We start from the raw sequence: 26,572 nt of genomic DNA on the forward strand, positions 1-26,572 counted from the left end.
TGTAAAATGGATGGTTACTGTATGTATGTAATGCGTTACCACTTTCTGCTTGGGGTGTGGACGATAAACAGAAGGACAGAAAGCTCCTGGAGCGAATGCTGCTCACATTTATGCACACCTGAGGCCAAATTTTCAGAGTATGGCAAAGTTGTATGTTTGTGAAGAATGCGATCAACAGTTTGTATTGGCTCATAAATATACACTCAATATAAGAAGGGATGATGCTGAATCTCATTCATTAGATTGTGCTCAGTTTTTTCTGGTATGTTCTTTGCTTAGATGTTTTTTCTCCTGTGTAATCAACAGGAAACATTGTCCCAACTATAGTTACTGTCTCAGCCAGGCACTCATGTTGCAGTTTATATGCTTGTCAGTCTATACTCATAACTTACGTAGTGAAGACTTCCATTAATAAAGCATTTATCACAGCACAGCTTCTTTCTTTAACATAAATGAAGTATTAGGCCCATAAATAACTGAATATTCTCTGTTTATTATTATAGATGCTCCAGAGCCAAATAATTGCATTTGGAACAGCCTGAGTGTCAGCATTTGTCGATGTGATAGTTAAAGACTCACCAGGATCTTGGTGGTGTACGCTGAGTTGATAGAGATGCTGTTGACCATCATTTCCAAAGTCTCCGGCTTGATAGCATCTGGTTCTGGGACAGTCTTGTAGTGCGTATCGCCGATGTATGCCTGCACCACTGTCATCCGATTCATAGTCAAGGTACCCGTCTTGTCCGAGCAGATAGCCGTGGCGTTGCCCATGGTTTCACAGGCGTCCAGGTGACGCACCAGGTTGTTGTCTTTCATCATTTTCTAAGGGATGGACGACGAAGGTGCACTCATTAAAACCTCAGTGTCTCTGACATGATTTTGAGAGGAGTCTATTAATGTTAAATTTACATAATTCCTTCCTGCTCACCTTGACAGAGTAGGCCAGAGAGATGGTGACAGCAAGCGGCAGCCCCTCAGGGACAGCGACGACCAGAACTGTCACACCGATGATGAAGAACTTGACAAAATACTGAATGTAAATGGGGGTGCACTCAGCTAACCACTGCCGACCCTGGACCCCAAAGGTGTCAATCACAAAGTAGAGGATGAGGATGATAACTGTCACCGCCGACATGATCAGACCTGGGTGGAACAAGAGCAGTTTTCCATTAAAGTCAAGTAAGCTTTTTTAAGGGTTTTAATGTTTCTACAACACGTATCCTTAAACCTTCAGTTTCAATCCTTTGGGACTGAGACTGTTCTTTTGTTGCTGTGTTTCCAGTATCTATGGACTCCTGTGTTCCTCCATCTCTGCTAACTTGTTTAGTCTCTGTCTTCATGTAATTTTGTAGTTTACTTTCAAGTTTTTCATGTAACTGGTTCTAGTTTTACCTCCGGCTCTTTCCTCCTTTGTGACTGTTTTTCTAGCACTCATTAGTTTTACCTGTCTTTAATTACTTTCCATTGTTTCATGTAATCAGTCTCTGTCTGTATATAATCTTGTCTTTCCATAAATCCTGTGTTTGACATCTGGATTCCTGTTTTATTTACTCCTTTGGGAATTATGTTTACCATTTTCAGCTGTTAGTAAATAAAGGCTAATTTTTTTGTTAGCATGCCTGTCTTCTCTAACCATTTTATGTCATGTATGATGTTATAATCTTGGTGATCCATTACTTATTATCTTATTTTTTATTCAGCAACTTATACTCACATTTTAAATTTACTTACTTGACTGATCTGCACTTCTTGTCCACATTATAAGAAGTATAACTGTTTCATTTCATACTTTTACACATTTTTTTCTAAGCAGAAGACATGTCTGCAGTGACAAGTGCAAAGACTCACGGGACTGTTAATGTTTACCTTTAAATGCTTAATTTAATGACATTGTGATCATTATTTGAGTGATGACGTTTGTGTGTTGAAGAACACTGTAAAGGCTTAGCTATTAACAGCCCACCATGACTGTGTCTGCAGCGATTAATGACACTTGTTCAGTGAACCTATTCAAGGTTGTTAAGGTTAATAAAACCAGCGTTCCTGGAACGCAGTATAGAGCACAGTGTGTCTTAACTCATGATGGAAATATTGCTGCTCAACTTCAGCTTTCTAAAGTTGGTCAATCTTAGTGCATTTTCAGATTGTATTCTCCATTATTTGCTCAAAAAAAATCCACCTGAGAACTGACGTAAAAAGTATCCTTAACTTGAACTATCTTTTTTTCTGATTTCCTGCCTCACTGGAAAGGCCAGAATGTCCTCTATTGAGCACATCAGTAGGGTAGCTCAAATAAGTCAAAAGATATAGACCAAAACCAAATGTCCATTACAGAGGACATTTGGAGACTATGGTTTAGTTTATTAGGTTTAAGTGACTTGTCCTCATTAAGTACTGCAGATTCAGTCACATTCAAGTTATTAAAAACCTTCTTTTATTTAAATTAGCATTTTTTAAGCAAAACCAACCTGGCATTTTTCACAGTGCTATGGCAGCACTTTTCAGATCTCTTGTGGTGCTTTTAAAGATGATCTGATGAGCAGTCCTTCTGAAGACCTGCTGGCAAACTCTCCCTGTGGTCTAGCCGTTTGGGAAATATTTAACCACACTGTCCCCAGTCTGATTCTTCTACAAAATGATTTTGATTGCATGTCATCCCCTTTGCTGTCCATGTCTCTGTTTCTATAGTCAACTACCAAAAGAAAATACACTTTCATTTTCTTTAATCTATTTACGCTTTGGTGTCTAACTGCACTGATTCCGGACTGCCAACACTTGAATATGTCTCGCTTGTAAAAAATTGAAAGGTGGTTAAACTATGATATTTAATAAGGCAGTGAAGTCTGGATGCCTGTAACCAGACAACATCCTGAATGTCAAACAGGTGAGGGGAAGTAACAGAAAATTCCCCTGTTTGTGTTTCTGTACTTCATCTCTCCTGTCAGTCACCTCCAGTCAAAGTGTTTGGCCCAAATTCTATTTCTGTTCGGTAATGATGTCCTGAAAACCCCTCGGTGTATTAAGGTCAATTGAAATGACACAGAAAATGCTTTCAATTCCGGGATGAATTGTGTCCCCAATAAAAAAACATCCATCCAATAGAACTGAGTGCATTTTGACCCTCAGCCTCTTCGTCCCTGCGCTGCCTGATCACTTTGTGTGCTATTAGAGGGCAAGTCACACTTTTTCTCGAATGCCGTCTTCGTGAGAGTCATGTAGCAGCATAAGTTTCATTTCTATGTATCTAATAAAGAGACTTGTTTAGGATCTACTAGCCTGTAAAGAAATAAAACTGCAAAGATCCTCTTAGTGTAATCAAAAAGAGAAAACTGCCTTTCCAATAACTTCAGATATGTCTGATGTTGAATCAATCCTGTAGATATCTGGGTTGAACTAACAGTACAGTCAAACCCAGGCACCTAATAATGAGTAGGCTCACATAATAAAACAGCCAGTTCATTTTATTAGTGATTCTGTACATTTTATGCTTTATTTATCAGTTTTGACGTCCTTTGGTATTGTGACTGTGTTAGAACTGCAGCTGGAGACTCACCGCTTATAGCTGTAATATACTGATAACATTAACTAGCCTTCACAGAGGCTGGCAAGGCGATGCCGTCAGACATGATCAAAATGTTTACTTAGCTCAGGGCACTCTGAACTCTTTTGGCAACAGAGCTGATTTAATAACTCTGGCAGTCTCTTACATTTTTATTTAACACCATCATTCAGAGGCAGAGCAGTAATACTTAACGTATGACTCAGGAACCAACTCAGGATTGCCACAGGACGCTGGCTGGCCCACAGACATTTTATAATTCACTAAATAAAATCTACTGAAGGGGTTCCAGCTATGTTTAATGCTGTACAGAGTCCTTCAAAAGTAACCAATTCAATCAACTGCAGCTAAAACGCAGCAGCTTCCAAATATGGTAAAATAAATGACTTGTCATTCTGGGCGGGTATTCAAGTTAATATAGATAAGAAATAAGGAAAATATAGGAAAATGTTAAATATTATGTGAATACAGAAAACTACCACAACACTTTGTCTTCCTGGCAAAGTAACACTTTAAGTTTATTCTTCTAAATGGCAAAAAAAACAGACCACTGCATATCAACTGTAAGCTTTCATCAGGGTCTGATAAACACATAATCAGTCTGAATTAAATTACAGTAATGCTAACACTTGTGTGGAGGAGATTACCCGTAGCTAGTGCTATGGGTAATCTCCATCAGAAGTGTTTGCTTGTTTAATGTTTATTAACCAGCCTCTGGTCTCCAGTGATTGTGCAAAAGTGGTCCCCAGACAAAGCAGTGCGAGTATCCCTGTTGTAGGCTCTCAGCAGAAAAAAAGTTAAAAAGAAAGGAGGAGAGGAGAGGTCCCATCAGAGTTTCACAGTGGTTTAAAAACTCAAATTACTGACAGCCATTTGTGGCTGTTAAAGTATTCTTAATAATCAGTTAAGGTTGAAAGTTCAAGAACATGCAAACCTCAAAATCTTTTACAAAACTATTATCTTCATTCATTTTGGCATGTCTCTTTAAATGTGGTCTACAAAACTGCGCTGACTCGACTTTTATGTTTTTGGAAAGTGAATTAAAAAAAAAAAATACTCCACCCCAGGTTGAAGCTAGATCAGCAACCTCAACCTCCAGCCTTTGTTCTAAGCTAGGTTAAGATTGTTTGTGTGTGTGTGTGTGTGTGTGTGTGTGTGTGTGTGTGTGTGTGTGTGTGTGTGTGTGTGTGTGTGTGTGTGTGTGTGTGTGTGTATATCTGTGAGCTACTCACCAGCCTTCCCAATCTGCACAGCTAGTCTGGTCAGTTTTCCCTGAAGCACAGACTTCTCCTTCTTGGTAACATTGACCTTTTTCACTGGTTTGACCTCTTCCTTCTCCTCAGACTCAGCGGCCTCTTCACTCTTCAAAGGCTGTATCTCCAGAGCAATGCCATCCTGGGTCTTGGCTGTTAGAATGGAGGCGGTAAAAGGAGGAAGCGGAAGGTTTTACGGGGAATGACAGAAGGAAGGAAGTAGGGTCCGAGGTGGTGAGTACAGACAGATGAGGACAGACAGAATAATGGAGAAAATTGATGGTAGTTGGGAAAGGAGGAAGGTTTTGGATGGGAGCAAAATAAAATTTGAATGAATTAAATTGATGTTTAATTGGCAACAAAATAAAACACAATGAGGGAGCAAGGTTCAGGAGTGGTTAGGAGATGAAGGAAGAGAGGCAGAGAAAACGTTACAGAATCAGTCTGAGGGAAAGCTGAAAAACGACAGGACGAGTTTTCTTAGAAAACAGAAACACCTCTGACTCCTAATCATTACATGGTGAACCTTTGGCTGAATGCAGAGAGCAGCATTTCATCGTTTTATGATCACACAACATTCATGATAAAAAGGTCCAGGTAGCTTTCAGAGAGTGTCACAGACGAGTTGGGTGCAGCAGTTCATAATGAAGTGCAGCAGACAGAACAGAGAACAGCAAAAACAACAGAGAGGATTTAACACGGGGCTGTCAATCACACACAATCACACGCACAATCACGCACACATACAGTTTGTTTCACATCAGAGCTCCGAGTTTGAGATCTGAAGTCTGATGTGGAGTCTAGCTTCGCGTCCTGCTCGACGGCTCTGCTCTGCATTTGCATAAACAAACTGTGTATTTGCATTTCACCTCATCAGCTGTGATCCTGTTTGGACTGTAGTAATGTATGTGGAGCTTTTGTGATCTGTTTGATCTCTGCTCACAGCGAATTCAGCTCCGCTCGCTCCATCCGCCGTTTGTCGTATTTCCATACCAAAGAAATACGAGCAGGTGATGAACGAAAACAAAACACATCTTCTCTAATCTCACACACTGAGGTTTGATATTTGTCCTCATGAACGACTGAGCTGACAACTCTGACTGGATGATTTTATCTGAAAATTCCTTCATTTCCATGTCATGTTATTCACAATTAAATACTGGAAATGCTCTGCTGGGTCAACAAATTGGGGCAAAATTACTCAAATTTACATCATTAAAGCTATTCAGACTGACTGCTGGTAAACATTTCAACATCAAATATGGAACCAACATTTCCAACAAATCGTGGATATAAAGCAAGTTAGATAGATGACCAGAAAGTAACAAGTACTCTTGTATCGCTAAGGTTATAGCTCTACTGCTGTGAAAACATAACATTTATCCAAATTCTGAATTTTAGTTACAAAAATATTCAATGGAATGAACCAAAGGAAAAAACAAAACAAAAAACAATCCAACAATAACACTAATGTGAACTGGAATGAGGAGTAAAACCATGTCGTCCAGTTTTGCTTCACTTTTGCAGAAAGTTTCAGCAATAAGTTTAAAAGAAACTGAATTAAATCAAACTGAGAGACTGAGCCTCAAGCAAGAACCGATTTAAATGTTTTTAAGGAAATTGATTCTGTTTTTCCTTTTTTCTGTCAAATATACAGTCAGTTTGCACAGTCCTGTGAAGTACACCCTATAATCCAGCAGCTTTAGCATTTCACTGTGCGACTTTATCAGCTTCGCACATCGTTGTGGAGTAATTTCTGCGCACTCTTCTTTAAAATGTTGCTTCAGTTTATGCACTTATTCAGTTTATGACCTGAAGTTGATGTTTGGGATCATTTATTTATAATCATTTATTTATACATGTCTCTTAAGTATTTTTCAGTCAGGTTAAAGTCTGGACTTTGACTGGATCATTGCGGCAACCTGAGTTTTTCCTTTTTCAGCCATTCTGTTGTAAAGCTTGTTGGTCAAGCTTTAGCCGTCAGACTGATGGCCTCAGATTTAACTTTGGAGTTCACAGTCGACCCAGTGACTACAAGGTATCTGAGAAAAACAAGCCCAAATCATCAGCCCTCCACCACTGTGCTGACAGTTGGTATGAGGTGTTTGTGCTGATCTGTATGTCTCAGTTTCTCCAAATGTGGTGCTGTGATTCACAGCCAAACATCTCCATTTTGGTATCATCTGTAGAAAGGACATTGTTCCAGACGTCTGGTGGTTTGTTTACCTGCAACAGTCTTTTTTTTTTTTTTTTTTTTAAATCCTCTTTTTTGTTTATGAAGATTAATTTTGAAATTCTTATGACTGACTGACATAAATCCTGGTATTAGCTGGTGAGAAAAGATGATGTTTGAAATGTGTTGTATGTATATAGTGAGAATCTGAGCCCAATCTAACAAAAAAACTGAAGATTTAAGATAGAAACATTAAAAAAGTCCCTGCATGAGGCTCCTTGTCTTTAACGGCTATATTGCCTTCTAACCTGGGTAAAATGAAAGAATTTGCATGCTCAACAAAGCCAGGGAGTGTCCCCCTAACATGTTTTTTTGTCTGACCACTTTTATCCACTCCTCAGTACCACCACCTTGCTCTGAGTTTCATCAGGTTGTTAATGAGAAACCCCCGACACAGATTATTTCCAGAAGGGAAGTAATTTCACAACAGCACGACCTCAACAAGACATTTAACATTCTGGATGTGGGGATGGGTCGGTGTTAAACCGGGAAGCTGCGGAGCCTTATGCACATGGTCCACTCTGAAGACAAGCCACAACATAGAACTAACTGACACAGCTTCACATGAACAGGACTGAGACCCACTGACCAACCACAGAAGTGTAAACAGGCGCAGCACTGAACCATGGGAGAACGCACGGCGAGCAGAGGGGAGGGGGTGTCTGACAATCAAAAAGTAAAGCAAGTCAACAAACAGAAGATGAACTCAAAGGATCACCCCAAAAAAATGAAAAACAAAAGCGATGCAGAACCACGACAGAGAGAGACAGGAGGAGGTAGTGGAGGCTGCAGAGCTATGGAGGCTGCAGGAGACTTCAGCAAGACAAAAAGGAACAGAGGAGAGAATCAAACAGTGCCTACAAGACAACATGAAGTCCTGAGCAACGCCCTGCGAGGAGGCAACAGTGAGAGAAATGAGAGGAGTCATAAGGGAAAAAGAAAACAAACTGAGGATAATACACAAACAGAACAGACGACAGCCCACAGCCCACTGATACTGCAAGGGTGCAACTCCCACATCCTCGCTTCAGCCCCCCCACCCGCAAACCCCCCCCGGCCATGTCTGTTTTCCCTCAATACTGCCAAGAGAAGCTTACATTCACCACAGCATGTTAAAATGTGATTTAAAAAACAAAGAAACTGTGGGGCATTTTAAAGGTGAAACATCAGATTCTCAGATTCTTCTTTTGCTGCTGCACTTCCTGCACAGATGTTTCACATTAAAATCTTTCCAACCGCTCACGGGACAAACACCCACATGATATTAAAGTGAAACATCTGCAGGAAGTGTTGTGATACAAAGAGTAAAAAAAGGAAAAGCAATTATTAAATAAATGATAAATAAACTATATTAAAAATTAAATCTTTAGGTTTTAAACTAGAAATAAGCTATTATGAGATGTGACCTTGGGCTTTTTAAAAAACGTGCAATGGGCTACTTAATCAAAAGACAAGGGTTAGACACCTTTGTCAACCCATTTGTGGAATCTGCGCCTCCCAAGACACCTGCAGTATAGGGTGTCACCACCATAGACAGTATAAAAGATGGTAGTAGCTGACCAGTCTAAATATTGCCCAAGTGCATCAAACATGCATTACTTTTAATGGCCAGTAGGGGGTGCCTCCTCTGGTTGCAATAAGACTTTAGGTTGTCTAGAAGTCTGGAGAACACAACCCTCGGCTTCCTCGCACTCTGACCTCAGTAAAAACTTTCCATATGACTTTATGGCTCCACGGCTACTTTCAGGTCACACTGAATAAAACAGGAAGTTCATTTCATAACTTATGGTTGGAAAAAATAAGCGGCTGGAAACATGACTGATGGGAGAACTGGGGCTATTTCACGTAGTTAATGTGCTGCAAAACTTGGAGCTAAAAAAAGCTGCAGAGGTGGTGACAAATGCATTAAGGGCTTTAAGGTTCATAAAAATGAGCAAAGATGTTCCTAGAAATGTTGTCCAGCTTGTGTTTTTCAGCGGAGGTCGGCTGTGACTGCAGCACTGACTATAATTTCCGTGTGAAAAACAGTGATGAGCATCCAAAAGCTGTGTGTGCGTCTTTCTCTGTACATGAAGAAGCATTCTGTCTGCAGCAGATGCTTTAACCATGGGAGGTCTGGATGAGGGGAGTGTGTCGGTGTGTGTGTGTGTGTTTGCTGAGACAGCTTGCAGAGGAAGCTGGCCATGTGCTGGAACACCCAGGACATGGAGGGCATTTGGCTGATTTTGGAGGTTGCCGCAATGACGTCATCAGCAATCTCACACACAGTCATTAAACCCATTAAACAAGGACACCTCAGAGGTCAGAGCAGTATGTTAGGAGTTAGTAACCCTCACTGATGGTCTCGTAGCCCTATTCTGACCGTGAACTGAGAGACTTTGATGAGGGGAAAAAAGATGTTTAGCAAGCACATGACTTACATTTAAGAGACTGGTAATAACCGTTCAATGTTTTGTTTTGTTTTTCAAACAGAAAATAGCGATAAAGATCTCAGTAGTTGTATAAGTTAGTTTGCAAAGTGCACACTGATAACATTTACAAATCAGTAGTGCTTCCATGTTTGTTTGAATATTATGAAAACAACCTAACTTGTTTCTGCAATTTAATTTTTTTTAAGTGTGAATGTCTGTTGAATGTTTATTTAAAGATTTGCTGATCAAACATGAATTAATCATCATTTGAAGTCCTAGCTCGTTAGTCTGGCTAATATTTAATAACAGGGCTCTGAATGGACCTTCTGCAGATAATTACCCATTGATTAGTGTGTCTCCTTATAGACATAATATATTAAGTAAATCTGAATTATTACTAATTGATTGTTGTTTTTAATATTATATACTTCTGTTTCTTGTTGACTCTTGTGTATGCGTGCACCTGAAGCTTGCAGGGCTTGCCTCTGTGTACTCCGTAGCAACAGGTGTCACCACAAAAACATGCCAACGGGTATGATGTCACTTTTGTACACGTTCCTGTTGGCTAGTGCGACATGAACTTCCTGTAAGTGATCATAAATGACTTGTATAACCCACATCTTATTTTTGTTTTGAGTGCTGCAAATAAACGTGATTTACACAAAGATAACCACTAGCCTCACATTTTTTAAATTTTTCCTGTGGCTGATTTCTCACCCAAACATAAATCATGTGCTTCCAAAACACATGCCCTGCTTTCAGGGTTGAGGCATTAATACACTTCTGCAGGGCGACCGCAGACTCGGCTGTTAGAGACTTGAAGGTTGAGAGTTGCACCCTTGGACAGGTAAAGCAAGGCGAGAGAACGTCCCCCTTTATACAGCAGAAAGAGAGAGAGAGGGAGAGAGATGGACTGGACACTCCCCTCCTGCCGCTGGGTGAAGGGTGAGGAGTGGGTGAGTAACAGGGAGGATGGAGGGACAAAGAGGGACAGATGGATGAATGGAGGGGTTACCTTTGTTGCGATTTTCGGGGGGTCCTTGTTTTTTACCTGTTCGGACAGAGAGAGAGGGCGGAATGCTGATAAGATGGCTCAAAGGAAAAATAAGATCAAATCAAACTGAGGGACAACACAAAGTTCAAACTGATAGAAACCCACAGGTGTGTGTGTGTCGTGTGTGTGCCGTGGGCAGGAATGGACGAATCAGAGGAGAGAGACACACGACTTCCCGCTGCGGAGAACCGATGGCCAACGAAATCTAAAGTTTTAAAAATATTCATCAGAAATTTAAAATGTGGTTTAAAAGTAATCAGGCGATCGATTTATTTGTACTTTCCTGAAGCTCTGCATTACTCTGTTTCTATCATTTATTGTGAGAAGGTAGACCTTCCAGGCAGATGTCTGTCTGTTTTTGAAATGACACTGAATTCATGTTATCGATCATTTCTTCCTTAAATAAGCAACAATAACATGTAAGACCAACCAGTGTGCTCGCGTCTGTATTTCACTTCACTTTATGCAGTGTGAATTCATCTGTACCAGCACACTGTGGCCTTTTTTAAAAGGTGATGCTTCACATGGTACATAACATTGTTAATATGATACTTTATCTAAGCTTAATGAAGTTTTGTTCATTATGTACATCGTTAAATAGACTGCATGTTGGTCTGTTCTGGCACATTCTTGTAAGCTGCGTTATTTTCAGATTATATTTTCTGACTGTGGTTTGGAAAGGTTGGTCATTAGACTGAAAAGTCAACAAGGAGATTTATTGTTAAAAAAAAAAAGTTGATATTAAGGTCATTTATTTATCAGAGTGTGGATTTTATTTTATTTTTTTACTTTAAAGTGGAACGTAATGAAAAAAGTTAAGACTCAATTATTTCACACAATTATTGAAGGTTGTGTGATGTGAATAATCAAATCTATGTTAGCACGTTCACCGCATTGATTTATTTCAGTACTGCCTCAAAAGGGTGCCAGCACAGCTGCAGACGCTGTGATTAACAGTGACCAGGTTTACATTTTATTTTGAAATTCGTTCCTTGTTTGAGCAGAAAGTGAGAGTTAACAGAAAGCTTTGTTTTTTAGGGCACTCCCTTTGTAGAGTGGTTGTGAGATGCCCTGACATGCATCAAAACATCATTGTATTTTTGTCTGCTGATTTTCTTGAGGTCTGATTTTTTTTATATGACTAACAATGCGTTCACTTCCTGCCAAGATGCCGTCTGTGTATCCTCATTATGTGCATGATGTCCTGTGGCGTTGGTGCCCCGAAGAGCCGGCCAAGGCAGTCTTGGAGATAATGTTCCCCTTTTATATCCCTAATGGTCCCCTTTTAGAAGACTTTTAGAGGATAGGAGTATTGATTTTTTTAATCTTTTATTGACTTTTTACTTTTGCTTTCATTTGCTGGATATGTATATTTTTGTTTATTTATTTATTTTTTCAGATTTAATCCTCAAAAAAGTATTTAGGCTTAGGAAAGCGTTGCAGTTTAGGTTAGAAGCTGCATCTTTATAACAGTAACCATGCACATGTAAAGATAATGACTTGAGAGTTACAGTCACTCTCACTAGTGCTAAAACTCAGTGTGTCAGGGCACATATGCCAACGGACACTTTGTGTGTAAACGAGCCATTCCAGTGGCTTTAACTAAACAGCACTAATTGATGCCCCGTGGATGAAACTGGGCTGTCTGAACTGGACTGCTGAATCTCTAAAAGGGATTTTATTCACCCCAAAAATGACTGAAAAGCTAAACGCATGGGCTGATGCTGTCTCTGAAATTGATCTTAACGAGGTGTCATGTACTGATTAGACACGATAAAGCATATCACAGGTGAAGTGCAGGTCAGGTATGTTTTCCTGCTCATAGGAAGTTAACTTCCTGCTGCAGTAAAACTAAGCTGTCTGCTTTTATTATGAAAGGAACTTTGGCAAGGTCAGAGCTAAACAACACGTACACATACACACACAGAGCTCTTTGTTATTCAGTTGGTGGCTTGTTATCGAGAGTGAACTGGTTCAAGTATGTGTGTGTATGTGTGCGTTTGCAACACTGAAGGCTTTTATCCCCGCAAGATAACTGATGGGTGTGACTTGACACGAATGCATGAATGTGTGCAGTGCGTGTGTGCGTGTTTACAGCGGATTGATGCAGCCATGTGTGACAGTGAAGTCTGCTGTGTGTCTGCTGTTAAAAGAACACAGGAAACTCATGACAGTGCCTGTGTGTGTGTGTGTTTGTGTGCGCGCTTCTATCTTTGCGAGGATTCACTTCCAATTTGGAAAATAAGGGCTTTTTTTAAAAGTTAAGATCCCTTTTGAAAAGTCTGAAAATATCAAAGCAAGGACTTGTTCTGAAAAGTGATGACACTTCTCGCTTCAAAGAGTTTCTGAGGGTTTGTGCTTTGTTTCAGGATAAGGATTAGTAACACATTGTAAGATTAAGATTAAAGCTTTGACAATGTAAACATGGAAGTAACGGCCTGTGTATGAGATGTAAATGTAAAGGCTCTTTTCTTTAAAATTTAGAATTTATTTTTAGCTGAATCTGTTTTGTGGTTCTCCTCATTAGGAAGTCAGCACCAATTTTGTTTTTGTCTGTTTGTCTGATTTTTTTATGAACCAGAAACTGGAGGCCGAAATGCAAACCTGAGCGTCTCTCTCCGCTGAGCTGGTACATTCAGCCAGTTCACAATGAATGCCTGACAAACTCAAACTTTAGCCAGTAAAACAAAATGATCAGACAAAAACAAACTAAAGGAAAAGGATACATGTGTAAAAGGGGGTTAGCATGATCACAAGCAAATCAAAAGCAATAGAGACCGACTGCAGAAGCCTGTTGTTTTACATCTGCTCTGACATAGTACAAGGATCATCTGGACGTTGGCTTTTGAAGGGTCCCTCTATAAAAGAAGCAACGGTGTTTCACACAGTTAATCGATATTACGTAACTGGCCAATTAACTCAGTACTGTGGCCATGAACTTACATGAATAAATGAGACCATGATGAGGTGTTTGCTCAGATGACCAATCAATCTGTCTTTGAGTCTTTGTGAAATCACAGTTCAAAGTGTTGCTTTACTGAGATATTAACAAAGATTGTTTGCAAGCCCACGACAGAGAACGAAAGTTTAAATGGCCTGTCAAGATTCCTATCAAGCACTTGAACATAACAACTGAATAATGTTAAAAATTAAAGTACTTTTTAAAATTTTACATCTGGGGTGTCAAGCTCATTTTAGCTCATAGGCCACATACAGCTTGATTTGATCTTAAGTGGGCAATTGCAAACCTTTGCATAACAACCTCTAAAGTGCTCCCTTTCTTTTAGTGTATAGAAGTACATTCTGCACACTTTCCTGTTTAATGAACCGTCCACTTACAAATGACAGCTTGACGTGACTGAAAGTGAACCTATTATGCTCTTTTTGAAATTATTTTCTGCCATATGTCACATGGTGGATTCTCTAATTAAACATGGCAAAAGTTTCAAATAAAGAGGTCAGTATATCCTTGAGTAATTTCTGTGAGCCAAAAGTTCAGGCTGCAGTGTGCTCTGAATGCTTGATTTCATTTTTTTCTACTTTTGGATCTGTATGATTTGAATAAGAGAGGATATACATAATACGGTCCCCTCAGGCACACAGCTCCACCTGTGAGCACGGAAGCCCCATCTACCTGCTATTCAAACCTGTTCACTGAGCAGCCAATCAGATGGAGTAGCTAAAACAGCTTGTTTGAACTGAGATGCTGCACCAAGGACCAGTAAAATATCAATAAGCGTTATTTTCTAACCGAACCATGCAAAGCTATTTTGAGTCCAAGAATTATGTCTGACTCCTCAACAGCCTCCAAACTCTGAAGATTCATCTAGTGGGCAGCACTGTATGTTTGATCCCCCCCTGCATTATGCTCCTCTTTTCTGTCTTCTCTTTCCTCTCACCCCCAGTGGGCGCTCTCTGAGCCTGGTTTTATTGGAGGTCTCTTCCTGCTTTGAAGTGAGCTCTTGGAGGTGCTTGGTCATTGAAAATGATCTGATCATTTGGAATGATCAGATTTTGTATCTTACTATATAAAGTTCCTTAAGATTACTTTTTTAGTGAAATGCAGCTGTGCAAATAAAAATTAACTAAGCTTAACTTACAGAATGAAGTAGGCTATATTGATCATGCATGTAATAGCCATTTATCCCCTTGAGGATACATGGTCACATGCATTTCTTTGAAATGTAGCTTTGGTTACAACCATAGACTGTATATAAAAGAAGGACGGAGCAGAAAAGTGCAGCTAGTGCAGTTTTTTTTCAAATGTCCAGCAAGAGGTGACTGTTTGCAGACATCTAGGAAGTACTTGTCCTCAGTACTTGTCTGATGAAGCACATTTAACATTTCTAGCCTATGACACCGCGATATGTTTCTGAATCAGCTCCACCTCACATCAAATCCTGTTTGTAATCACCAAGATTGTCATACCAAAAAAGGTCAGCTCAAGGCTTCAAAACAGGACTTTGCTAGTTCATCTTTTATATACAATTTAAGCTAATTACCTGGTCATAGCAAATGAACTATCATCTTACAAACTCTTTGGAAATGGTCACTAAAAAGGTGTGCATGCCACTTTAAAATTGACGTCACTTTTATTTCACTTGTTTTCGGCCGGTACAATCACAATATTACTCATCTTTGGTCTCGTGTATTCACTATGGAAGGTTTTTGTGCTTAGAATGAAGTTAAATAAAGCTTACAGATCACATTTAGACCCTTCAAAAAGCTCTGCTGTTATCAGCTCAGACTGGATGAACTCTACCTGCTGACAGAGTCGGCTGGTACGACAGGAGAAACGTCAAATCAACACCAGCTGATAAAAACGGGCAAAATATTTCCGATCAGCCTGTTCAGAAATATTCAGAAGCTGACACGGTGACAGTCGTTCTAGCCAAACTTTCCTCACAACACTTCACAGACTTACTGTCCTCGTATGACCTTCCACACTTCAACATATGTTGTGTTTCTTGACATGTGTGTGACAGGCTTTGTCTCATGTCTTACTTTTCTTGACCTTCTTCTCTTCGTCGTTCTCGCTGGCGCCCAGCAGAGTAAAGATGATGCCTGTTTGAGAGTTGAGGCCGACAGCTGATACCACCATCCTGCCTGATCCCTCCATCACGTGGGTCCCTGAGGAAATATTCAAAAAGCTACGAGTCAAAAAAGAAGCTTTATTTATTTATTTATTTAAACTGTCACTGTGTTACTGTCATTTGTTTTCATTTTAAATCAATGTCAAAGCACTTATTTATCCATCTAATCTCATCTTAAGACGCATTACTGAATATTTAAAATGACATGCTTTTACTTATGTTGCTTTTTTTCTAGGTAAATAGTCTTGCACCCCTGTGTAGCCCTACTCTGCATCCAGATATCCTTCTGAATCCAGGGATTGAATTCATACATGGTGTAATAGGAAATTTTAGCTTTGGCGGGGTGTCAGACAGCTCTTGTTTTATAAGCAGGACATCCATCTTTCAGTCAAACACCGTGAACCTGATTTTTTTAGGAGAACAGTTTTCCAGGCACTCACCGGACAGCAGCATGGGGTCTTTCTCCATAGACTTGCGAACCTGGTCAGATTCTCCGGTCAGAGAGCTCTCGTCAATCTTCAGGTCGTTGCCTTGGATCAGGATACCATCAGCAGGCAGCAGGTCTCCTGCAAGCAGATAGATCAGATAGGTCAGAATCTTTTTCCCCCATCAGCCACAGGGTTTGAACAGGATCTTACACAGTCCTTTTAAATTTACATTTTGTATTGTAAAGCAGCTCCACAAAGGTTGTTGCTGTATTCATAAAAGCTTGACAGTTAAACATCACATGAAATAACCAAATAACGATGTTTGAGTTTCATACCGTATTTGATCTGAGCGATGTCTCCAACCACGATCTCGGCCACAGGGATCTGGATGACCTGACCTTTGCGGATGACCGTGAACTTTTGTTCTTGCTCGATGCGACTCTGCAGCCCGCGGAACTGCTTCTCCTTGGACCAATCGTTGAAGGCCGTCACCAGGACCACAATGATGACTGAGAACAAGATGGCAGCGCCTTCGATCCAGCCAGCCTGGGCCTCGCCCTCGTCCTCGACGCCACCCGAAGATGCGCCGCATGCTGTGAAAATATGAGGACATGTTGAAATCAAATCCCATCGTAACAGCAAAGACAGGTGGCGAGATGGAGAGCTCTTATTGGAAAGGTTAGGCAATGATGGCTGACTGTGTAATGATTTAATGAACAGGTAAGGCAAGATGCTCTCAGCTGTGATGAGGTTTAAGATGACATATGGTATTGTATTGTGCATTTAAAGTGGGAATCCTGAAATTCCGAGTTCCCAGTCGCAATTTTCATCTGGATGCCCTCTCAAGTCAGACTTCCTACTTAGAATTTGGAGACGCAACAGAAAACCCAAATCTGAATTCTTAAATTGCCGTGACAACCATAGACCAGTGGAATATGCTCCACTCAGGCATAACATCATCACATTATAATTTTTTCTCTTTTGGATTTTTATGAAGGCACAACAACTGTATCTCAATTATCCTGCTTTAATAATTGTAAAATCATTAAAATTTTATTAATTGCTCAGCCGTCTTTCAGATTAGCAAAAAGCAAAAATGACCTGTATCCTTCACAGTCAGGAATACTGTCAAAAGCTAAACAAAAACTTTACTTAAAAAACTTTATTTACAGTATATATAATATATACATCTCCATATAAATAATAATATAAATTAAAATATAAACCAATTACCTACACATATCAGAATACTGAAAATAAATAATAATAATTAATAAATACATGTTACTTTTGGAATAGATGCAGTAATTGTGGGACGTGCAGAGGTTTGGGCTTTCAGTAACCCCTATGGAAAATATCACAGCTTGGAAAACCTTAACCTTTAATCAGCTGAAAAAGTTTCTACTCCTAATTTGTCATCTTTCAGAAATTCGTGACTAGCAGATAATTTCCTGTTTCTAGATATTTTTAGACTCCCTTGCATGCAAAGCATCTTCACAATCCACAAACATACTGCTCCCTTTTTCAGCAAACAGAGCTTTGATAATTAAGGCCAACAAAACATATTTTATCTCAGTCTGCACACAGCAGCTGTTACTCTGATCTAAATGCTGCTTTGCTGACCGCACACACTGACTTTTGTGACGCAGCAGCAGGTGAGGTTCTTCCTCTGATGTGGGCCGCAGCGAAACAGTGCAGCATCACTTCTGTGTCAGCTAAACATTCCCGTTGCTGCTCCACTGCAGACATCTTGTTTCGATTCCTGGCGCTCCCATTAACCACCACTACTGAATGACATTTTAGACAGCGGAAATTGCAAGCTGGAAGTGCTCTGATTTCCTTTTATAGCCTTCCCTGCTTTGTAGGCATCAGCTTCATTTTCAGATTCTCACTCACTTGATTAGAGGAGCCCATGAATGTGTAAGTGTTACCACGAGGCTTAAAGAGTCAGATAATTTATCAGGCTCTGAATTGTCATCAAGTGACAATTCCTAATGGCAGTTCTTAACCTCTCTTAGCCAACTCAATTAAGGCTCACCGAGCTAATGAAGTTCTTGCCACAATTATCGTTTCATTATTTGCATGAAGTAAAACGTATCTGCGTGTAAACACTTGAAGAAAGTCACGTTTAGATGTTTGTTTGCTGCACCAGTTTATTTACTTACTTCATTTTAATGCAAAAATTGACAGTAATGGAAACTAGCCCAGTAACTACTGACATTATTAAACAAATGAATGATCAGATTTCTTGTTTTATAAAAGTGGATTACGTAAAAATGAAAGTAAATAAATCCACTTATAATTTACCCAGAAAAACATACCTGATAAAAGCATGTAATTAAAATACCGTAAACGACGGTGCTACCCCTCAGCCCCTTAGTAGATACACGTGTGGTATTCATTTGAAACTACTCCCATGTCGCCTCCTTTCACAAGATTTCACAAACTTGAGTGTCCACATCAAGTTCTAGTATTTTATAACAGTGCTCTAATTAATCTGCATCTGTGCATGGCACCCATTCCGTTGTGGCCAACCCAGCCAGTCAGCTGATTGCTGGGCTTGCCTTTTTCAGGTGTTTAACCCATGTTGCCTTCCACCTCACAAAGGAAATGATTTCACTTCCTGGGAGTCTAATAAAACGGTGGTTTTCTCCTCCGAGTTAGCTTCACTTGCTTTGGTTAATGTTGGAGTTCCCTCTATTTTAAGCCACGGGTAGTTTTGTCTTAGCAGTTATTTGACTTCTTAACTAATTTAACTTAATTCGTTTAAAATAATAAAATTATCCAGAGAAAACTCCAGAAACCAGACGACACGCTGCAAACAAGCACTTGGCGATAGTGGGAAGGAAAACTCCACTGGAGAAACAACCCTCTTTGTTATGTCTATGTGTGCAGCTTGCTATACTGATAACTTAGCACTGCCACCTCTCCATATATGTTCATCTCTGGCTCTGAAAAACCACCAGCTGGCAGCAGCTAAAATGCTCAGGTTGAGTCTTCAGTGTACCGAAAGCAATGGGTAAAGACACAGCGTCTACGACGATCTACACTGACCTTCACTGTCACCGCCAGGTGGATGGTAGAAAGACAGGCCCAGTGAGATGATTGCAGCGATTTCCAGAATGATAAGCGTGACGTCCTGCAGAGCTTCCCACACCAGCTGCAGGAATGTCTTGGGCTTCTTTGGGGGGATAAAGTTTTGTCCAAATGCCGTGTGACGTTTTTCCAAATCGACAGGGTTACCAGACAGACCTGCAGACACAACCGAAAAGTCATGAATATTGACATCAACATTAGTTATTGTTCTTTAGTAAAACAGTAATTATTCTGACATGTGGATGGAAAGTTGGAGAAATGTCAAATGAATCCAGCAACATGACAAAGAGTGCAGACATACAGACACAGAAAGAACAAGGACTCCTGCAATAGATGGTTTAGCCCAAAAATAGTCCTGACCTCAATGTCACAAAGTCACTCTTTGTCAGGGTTAGCTTTAAGAGGTTAAGAGAAGCTATTACAATGCAACACATCTCACAGTCTTGAAGACACCCAAGACTGTGAGATGTACATCTTTGGTATATCTGTACCAAAGCCTCCTCAGGTTGGTTGTTTTGACAGATTTGGCCCAAAACAACAACAACAACAACAAAAAAAAAAACCTGAAATCATTTTCTATATCAATTTATTTTAGCTTTTGCACTTTTTTTAAGGTTTGGGTTTTATTTTATTTCTGTTAACTGAAATTATTTAATATTTTAAAGAACTGTACAGAGATATACCTTTACTCCGTTTTCCATATTTCTGTGACGTCTCTCTGTGTGTACCTGTGTTGCAGGTGGATGAGTGTTGCAGTCAGACTGAAGTGTGTTGCTGTGTTAATATTTAGTTAGAGCAATGCTGTTTATAGCGCTAAAGTTCACCGGCCCTAAATATCTCAATGAATTTGAAATATAACTATTACAATCTTGTTCTGCAAGACATGCTTTTTCCACCACAGCTTATCAGCAGCAGCAATAGCAGCTGTGTATAAGGGTCAAACCTCAAAGGCTTCAAACTTTATTATGTTAACTCACCACACAGGGCAGAAGATGCACTTTAGTAATAGAAAGTCAAGATCAGCCCCCTTTTGCTGCAGACTGCAGCATTTCCACACACAGTACTTATTTGAGGAATTCACCAAAACAGACCTGTTCCACCCAGAAACCGTCTGCAATGACATACTCATCATTTCCGCCACAAAAAAATGACCTAAAGGTCAGAAATCTGGTACACTCAGGTTCAGCTACACAGACTGGAAAAATAAATCCCCTGATCAAGGGTGAATTATAAGCAGCTGTGAGGGGGTGTGTTGTTTTACAAGTTTCAGTGATGATTCCTGAACGTTTCTTTTTGTTTCGCTTTGTTTTGTAACAGCGGCTGAACTTTTGTGGCTTGCGACCTCTAAAACAACCCTTCATTCCAAGTTACAACCGTCTACTGGCTGCAATTAGTTCAACCAAAGAGAAATGATGTAATTAACTTTTAGAGGGTGATGAACTGAAAATGACAGGAAAGAAAGCTAAATATTAGCCGAAAGCAGCTAGAAATCAAACTTTATCCTCATCCTTTCAGTCATCCTGCCACCCTTCAGCTTTATTCTGTGGCCCCTCGTGTTGATCACAGTCACCGGGTCAGGGGCCTCCAGTGTGTGTGTGTGTGTGTGTGTGTGTGTGTGTATGTGTGTACGGGTTCGTACTATCCTGGTGGGGACCAAAATCTGACTTTTACTATCCTGGTGGGGACTTTCTGCACCGTGGGGACCAAAATCCAGGTCCCCTCGGGGTTGAAAGCAATTTTCACACTCAAAATGCGGTTTTACTGTCAGGGTTACAATTAGGTTATGGTTAGGTTTAGGGTAAGGGTTAGGGTTAGGCATTCATTTTTAATGGTTAGGGTTAGGGTAAGGGGCTAGGGAAAGCATTATGTCAATGGGATGTCCCCACGAGGATAGCAAACCAGACATGTGTGTGTGTGTGTGTGTGTGTGTGTGTGGCAGTGATGAAACCAAAGCAGCCTGAACTGACCCGAGTTCCCCTCCCGCTGAACACGCAATCTGCTGCTCCACCAGAGCCAATCTGCTCCACGTCAACACAGCACCACCCGTTCAGACCAGCCCAGTCTGGATGAGTTGCTCACAGGAAACTAATGAACCATCCCGTTAAACATCAAATTTGAAATCTAAATGAACAAATTGACAGATTATACACATTTTATACTGCAGCAATCATGATTTAGGGCTTATCAAAACCTTAAACTAAAGCTGGAGCCTGTCCCAGCTGACACTGGGCAAGAGGCAGCACAGACTGTGGACAAGTTGGCAGTCAACTGCATGTCTAGAATCATCAATTAACGTGACAGGGAGAGCACGCAAACACAAGTTAACTCCTTGAAATATACGATATTCTATGAGTGTAATCACCAAAGCTGACATTCTGCTCTGATGGCATTACAGGACACGAGAGACCGACAAGGTTAATCATCTGAAGACTGCGAACGAGATCGCCAAATTCAACAACAAACTGACCAGTGGGCATCAAGAATTTGAAGTAGCAACCACACAGGAAGTGACCAGCAACAACTTAGCGACCAGAAACATTCAGTGATTTCAACCAGTTTAAGGTAAAAAAACTACTGGTGGACTAAAGTGGGTGGATTTTTGTGTCTAAAGGGGCGTCCCCACAGGAAGAGACTGACCAGAGCATTAAAGGTCCAAAAATTTCAGCAAATTTTGAGATTAGCAACTGAAACAACTACCAATGAGAGCGAAGGATAATACTGACTGAACTTGTTAAATCTTTCCAAAGAGTTCTGGGTCTACCCCGGGGCTTTCTTCCGGTAAGACAGGCCCAGAATACCTCACCTAGAAGCCATCCTGGAGGCCTCCTAGTCAAATGTCTGAACCACCTCAACTGGCTCCTTTTGATGTGGAGGAGCAGCAGCTGCACGCCGAGGCCCTCTCGAATGGCTAAGCTCCACACCCCATCTCTAAGGGAGAAGGAAACCCATTTTTGCCGCTTGTAATGGGTGGCAGTCAGAGGCGGAGGTCGTGGCGGTCTGATCCACGGATTCCAGAACTGGCTTGTGGTACAAGGAATGTCACCTTGCTTTAAAGGAACATTTGCTCTATGTTGCAGTGTAAATGTTTATTCAGCACTGTTTTCTAGAAGGACTTTTCATAACGTTCACCTCAGAACAGTCTGAAAATACCTTCTGTAACTGCACCTTACTTAACCTTATTGTTTAAGAGTAAAACACTTTCCTTAAACACACCATTAGAACTTGCAGATGATATTTGCTATTCTTGTGGAAGCATCCCTTCTAGCAGAGTTGCATCAAATTTCTGCTAATATCAGTCACTGGATTTCTCCAACTAATCAATGAGTTCACTGAATTGAAAAATGGCAATGTTTCGCCTCTTATCACTCTGCAGAGAGATTGCTCCCAAACCTCTGCTTACTGAGGAACAAACAATATCACTGAGTTATTGATTCCAGAACTGTGACTGTCATTTTCCAGCCGTGGCTCATATCTCGCTGCTCATTCATTCTCCATATAAAGACAGTACAAACAAAAAGATTTCCCAGTCGACCCAGATGCTCAGAAAGACGGAGACACCAGGGCTTCATCCATCTTCAGAGCTCCTTACTTGTGGTTTTATTGAAACTGGGCTTAAATTAGATTTTAAAAACACCAACCGCAGTTTGCTGATTAAAAATGGATAATCAGCAGCTTGTTTCTGTATTGATTTTCATTCACCAGAAGAATCTCAACAGTTAGCTCTTTAAAATCACGTGTTCTCGTTAACTTTAACTGGTGTTTGCTGCAACTTTAATGACACACACATACAACTGAATGGAAAATAGTGTAACCACTTGTTTAATTATGTATTTTTCCACTAAAGTCTGACAATCAAAGATGTCCTCCTCATGGTCGTGCGGGCACCAACATGGCTGCTGGGGATTCTTAGAGAAATCGGGAGGTGTGCAGTGGAACGTGATCTGAATGTTAACAGACCCCACTGCCAGGATCTCTCATGAAGACAGCCTCCAAGTCAGCATGAACACGAGCTCAGCCATGTTGCTGCCGTCACATGTTTTAATAATGGACTCTTATTCTCGCTCTCTCTGATGATGCTGTCCAGACGGACTGAAAGAAGAGTTCCTCCTCTCCTCCTCGTGAATTCTCCCCCGTCTGTCACACTCCTCTTTGGATGCAGTAATGAGGTGAAACTATGAGACACTAGCTTCTGCCATTTTGAGGGTTTGCCTACACACAGCACACACAGATGTACTAGTTTCATGCCATCTAATCTTAATTGGACAGCTTCAGCGGCAGAAATATTCCACATTAAGGCTGACTGAGATAAGGTGAAAGATTAGATGTGGTAAAGGAGAGATGAGAGGAGGGCAAACGAGGTGAGGGAAGAAGAGATGAGGTGTGGATGGTGTAATGATATAAGGTTAGACGGAATAAAATAAGGAGAAAGGACACAACGCGAGATAAGAAGAGACAAGTTGAGATTAAAGAAGTTCAGTGAGATCAATGAGATGTGAGGGGGCTTAAGACAGTAGAGGTGAAATGTGATTAAAGAAAATTAAAGTAAGGCGATCCTATGGCATATTCACACCAAACCCATTCAAAACCTATGCAAAAACACAAAGTAGGGGATGTGCGTAGAAGTGAATCTGTGTGTGGATGTTAAAGATATCACATTTTCACTCTGTGTCTCAAAAATCTATCAGCAGACACTGGCTGTCCCACAGACTGTGGATGCTCCTGAACCCACTGACAGTGCAAGTATCTGTAGCTAAACTCATCGTTTCCAACAGGTCAGAGAATGACTGCGATCTGGTAGTAAGTCAACGAAGTGAGCTGACTTTATACTATCATACCTTAAATAGCATGAGCCTATTCTGAATCAAGTAAGCTGATCTGAAAACATAAACTTTGACAATTAAAACAATATTTGAATATTAATATTAATACTAACATGTAAATTGTTATTATTGGACTCATGCTTGCATAATTCACGGTTCAAAATAACCCTTTTTTAATCTCCATCAGCCTCGGTACAGCACCTCAGTTCATCTTTTGTCTGAAACAAGCAGCTTTAGCCTTTAAGCTAGCTGTCTTTTGTTGGTTTAATAAGAAGGCAGGCGGAGCTCTGTGCCTGAGATGACCATGACATAAACTCACTTAGAAATACAGACCCAAGAGCAAAAAAAACACAAAACTGCCAAAGTGACCATTTACAGCAGTCTGAACCCTGAATCTGTGGCTCATAGGGATTATTGTTCACCAGTATAAATATGAGGAAATAAGGAATGAAGTCTTTTTTTGTATACTTCTTAATGATCCTTGTCTAATGTGGCACTTGTTAAATCTCTACATGCTGCAAACCATTTGCATTCTTTGAACAGATCATTTCCAAGCTTTTTGCCTTTTTTTTTTTTTTTTTTTTAGCAACTAAAGGTGACATGACATATATTAAATAGAAAAATGAGAGCACCCTACCATGCAGTGGGATAAGGTAATATACAGTAATTCTGACACAACATGAATTGTCTGATAATATCTGTGGCTCAGAGCTGAGGACAGAATATCTTCATGATGAGCTATGACACACTCCGATATTTTAAAAATACACTTTCTGTCACAGGCACCATTGGCCATGTTTCATCACACTGTGGTTTAGTTCAGTGTCCAGTTTGATCATGCTGAGGCCAGTGATTGTCACTGAAAGCTGCTGTCAGATTAAAATAAAGATGAGTTCAATCACAGAGCACCTTTACTGAAGGTTTGAACGATATGAGTCTGTTTTTTTCCCATTTAATGCTGTGATTGTGAAATCATGTTTCACCTAGTGCTTGGCATCGGCTTGCTGTTAGCAAGCGTCCCCGTGGAGATGCACATTAAAGCTCTAAGATGACGTTCCAGTAAAAGAAGAGCAGACCGCCGCACACTCGCCAGTCACAGATGTTTGGAAATTTCAGCTTCCAGCAGAAATGGGCTACCTCGGTCCAAAATGAAAACTCTTCCAATCTACAGTTTTATCAGCCACCACACAGTTTTCACTTTCATTCATTCTTCCTCTACTACAAAAAGACACCACTACAGAGACTGAGGACTATTTGTCCTTTCTCTGTCCTCCATGCTGCCAAAACCGCTTCACGTTTCCTTCATCCTCTCTGTGGTTCTTCCACCTCGTCGTTTGTTTTTTTTCCTTTCACCACCACCCCACAGCTGGGCTTATTGAGAAAAACAGCAGCAGTAACAATTCATGCTGAAGTCACACACCCGGATCTAACAACAAAATAACAAACCCAGTACTGATAATTTAGTTTAGGAGTGGCTCAGGAGGTAGGGCAGATCATCTATTAATCGGAAGTTTGGTTGTTTAATCTCTGGCTGCTCCACTCTGCATGCCAGAAATAAGAGGGCGAGATACCAAACTCCAATTTAATCCTGATGTGTTCATCAGAATGTGAATGTCTGATAGAGATCACTTAAATGTAGAAAAAATGCTCATCATGTTGTATAAACATGCTTTAAGAGCTTGAGTAGATATATATATATAAGAACAGGTTCAATCAGTAAAAGAGAACCTATTATTATGCTTTTACCCATTTTCTGTCAGAGATACAGTGGGGAACACTCATAATAAACATGGCCACTGTTTGAAATAATGAAGTCAGTGTAACTGCAGGTAACTCGGCTGACCCAAAAGCCTTTCTCATTGCAAAAATGTGGATTAGAAACAAAAAAGCAATTTATTTGTTTGTGTTCATGGATATTAATTGTCAAGTTTTTTTATAACCATCAGCAAGATTTTGAAAATAACTTTCATTTCAGTAGGGCATGAATGAGTTTGTATGAGACCAGTCTACAGCTTCATTTTTAAACAATTGCACTCAGGAACACACAAAGCTGATGAACTGAGGCGCTGCACTAACGCCTAGTTTAAAATCCAGAAGTTATTTGTGTGTCTTGGATGAATCCACATAATCACAAAAAACTGGCAGTCGTGAAGACGTCTACACGGAGCCTGAAGTAATTTAAGTCAAGTGTCCCCCTGTATATTCTGATATGGATACAAATACACTGTTAGTATTAACAAAGTAAATATTGTATTATAAAAATGAGCCAAACCCATCCAGCACAGCACTGATTTAAGCTGTGCGAGAATAGTTCTCTTATACTTTGCCTTATAAATTCAGAAACTGCACAGTTATTTCTCGGTTTACATTTCAGAGTCAAAGATCCTCTGATGATATTTTTTCAAAACCCTTAAGCTGAGAAAAGAAACAGGTATAAAGTAACAAAATCCAACACAAGGTACAAGGCTTTTTCTACAAAGGGCTCCGCTTGTTTCATCTTTTGCTCACACAAAAATATGTTATCATTAAATAGTGATAAGACAAACTGTTGAACAGAGAGTTCATGCAGAAGTGATACAGCGAGCTGCAGGGCATGTCAGTAGGCGACAAAAATTTAACAACAAA

At 40.2% G+C, this 26,572-nt stretch overlaps 1 protein-coding gene across 8 annotated transcripts in view; it reads right to left on the reverse strand.

The window, feature by feature from the left end:
- LOC134627507 (plasma membrane calcium-transporting ATPase 1-like) overlaps window positions 1–26,572 on the reverse strand; it is a 127,974-nt gene that overhangs the window by 33,040 nt on the left and 68,362 nt on the right. For 6 of the 8 annotated variants that reach the window (XM_063473653.1, XM_063473649.1, XM_063473657.1 and 3 more), the window contains 8 exons: window positions 19,086–19,283; window positions 16,367–16,624; window positions 16,044–16,169; window positions 15,515–15,640; window positions 10,472–10,507; window positions 4,792–4,965; window positions 929–1,143; window positions 580–822 (listed from right to left, as the gene is read on the reverse strand). In XM_063473653.1, coding sequence (XP_063329723.1) covers window positions 580–822; window positions 929–1,143; window positions 4,792–4,965; window positions 10,472–10,507; window positions 15,515–15,640; window positions 16,044–16,169; window positions 16,367–16,624; window positions 19,086–19,283 — 1,376 coding nt within the window. The remainder of the gene's footprint in view (window positions 1–579; window positions 823–928; window positions 1,144–4,791; window positions 4,966–10,471; window positions 10,508–15,514; window positions 15,641–16,043; window positions 16,170–16,366; window positions 16,625–19,085; window positions 19,284–26,572) is intronic. The other 2 variants (XM_063473655.1, XM_063473656.1) reach the window with 1 other exon arrangement.

The sequence above is a fragment of the Pelmatolapia mariae genome, linkage group LG5 (genome assembly GCF_036321145.2).
Source record: "Pelmatolapia mariae isolate MD_Pm_ZW linkage group LG5, Pm_UMD_F_2, whole genome shotgun sequence".
Taxonomy (NCBI): Eukaryota; Metazoa; Chordata; class Actinopteri; order Cichliformes; family Cichlidae; genus Pelmatolapia; species Pelmatolapia mariae.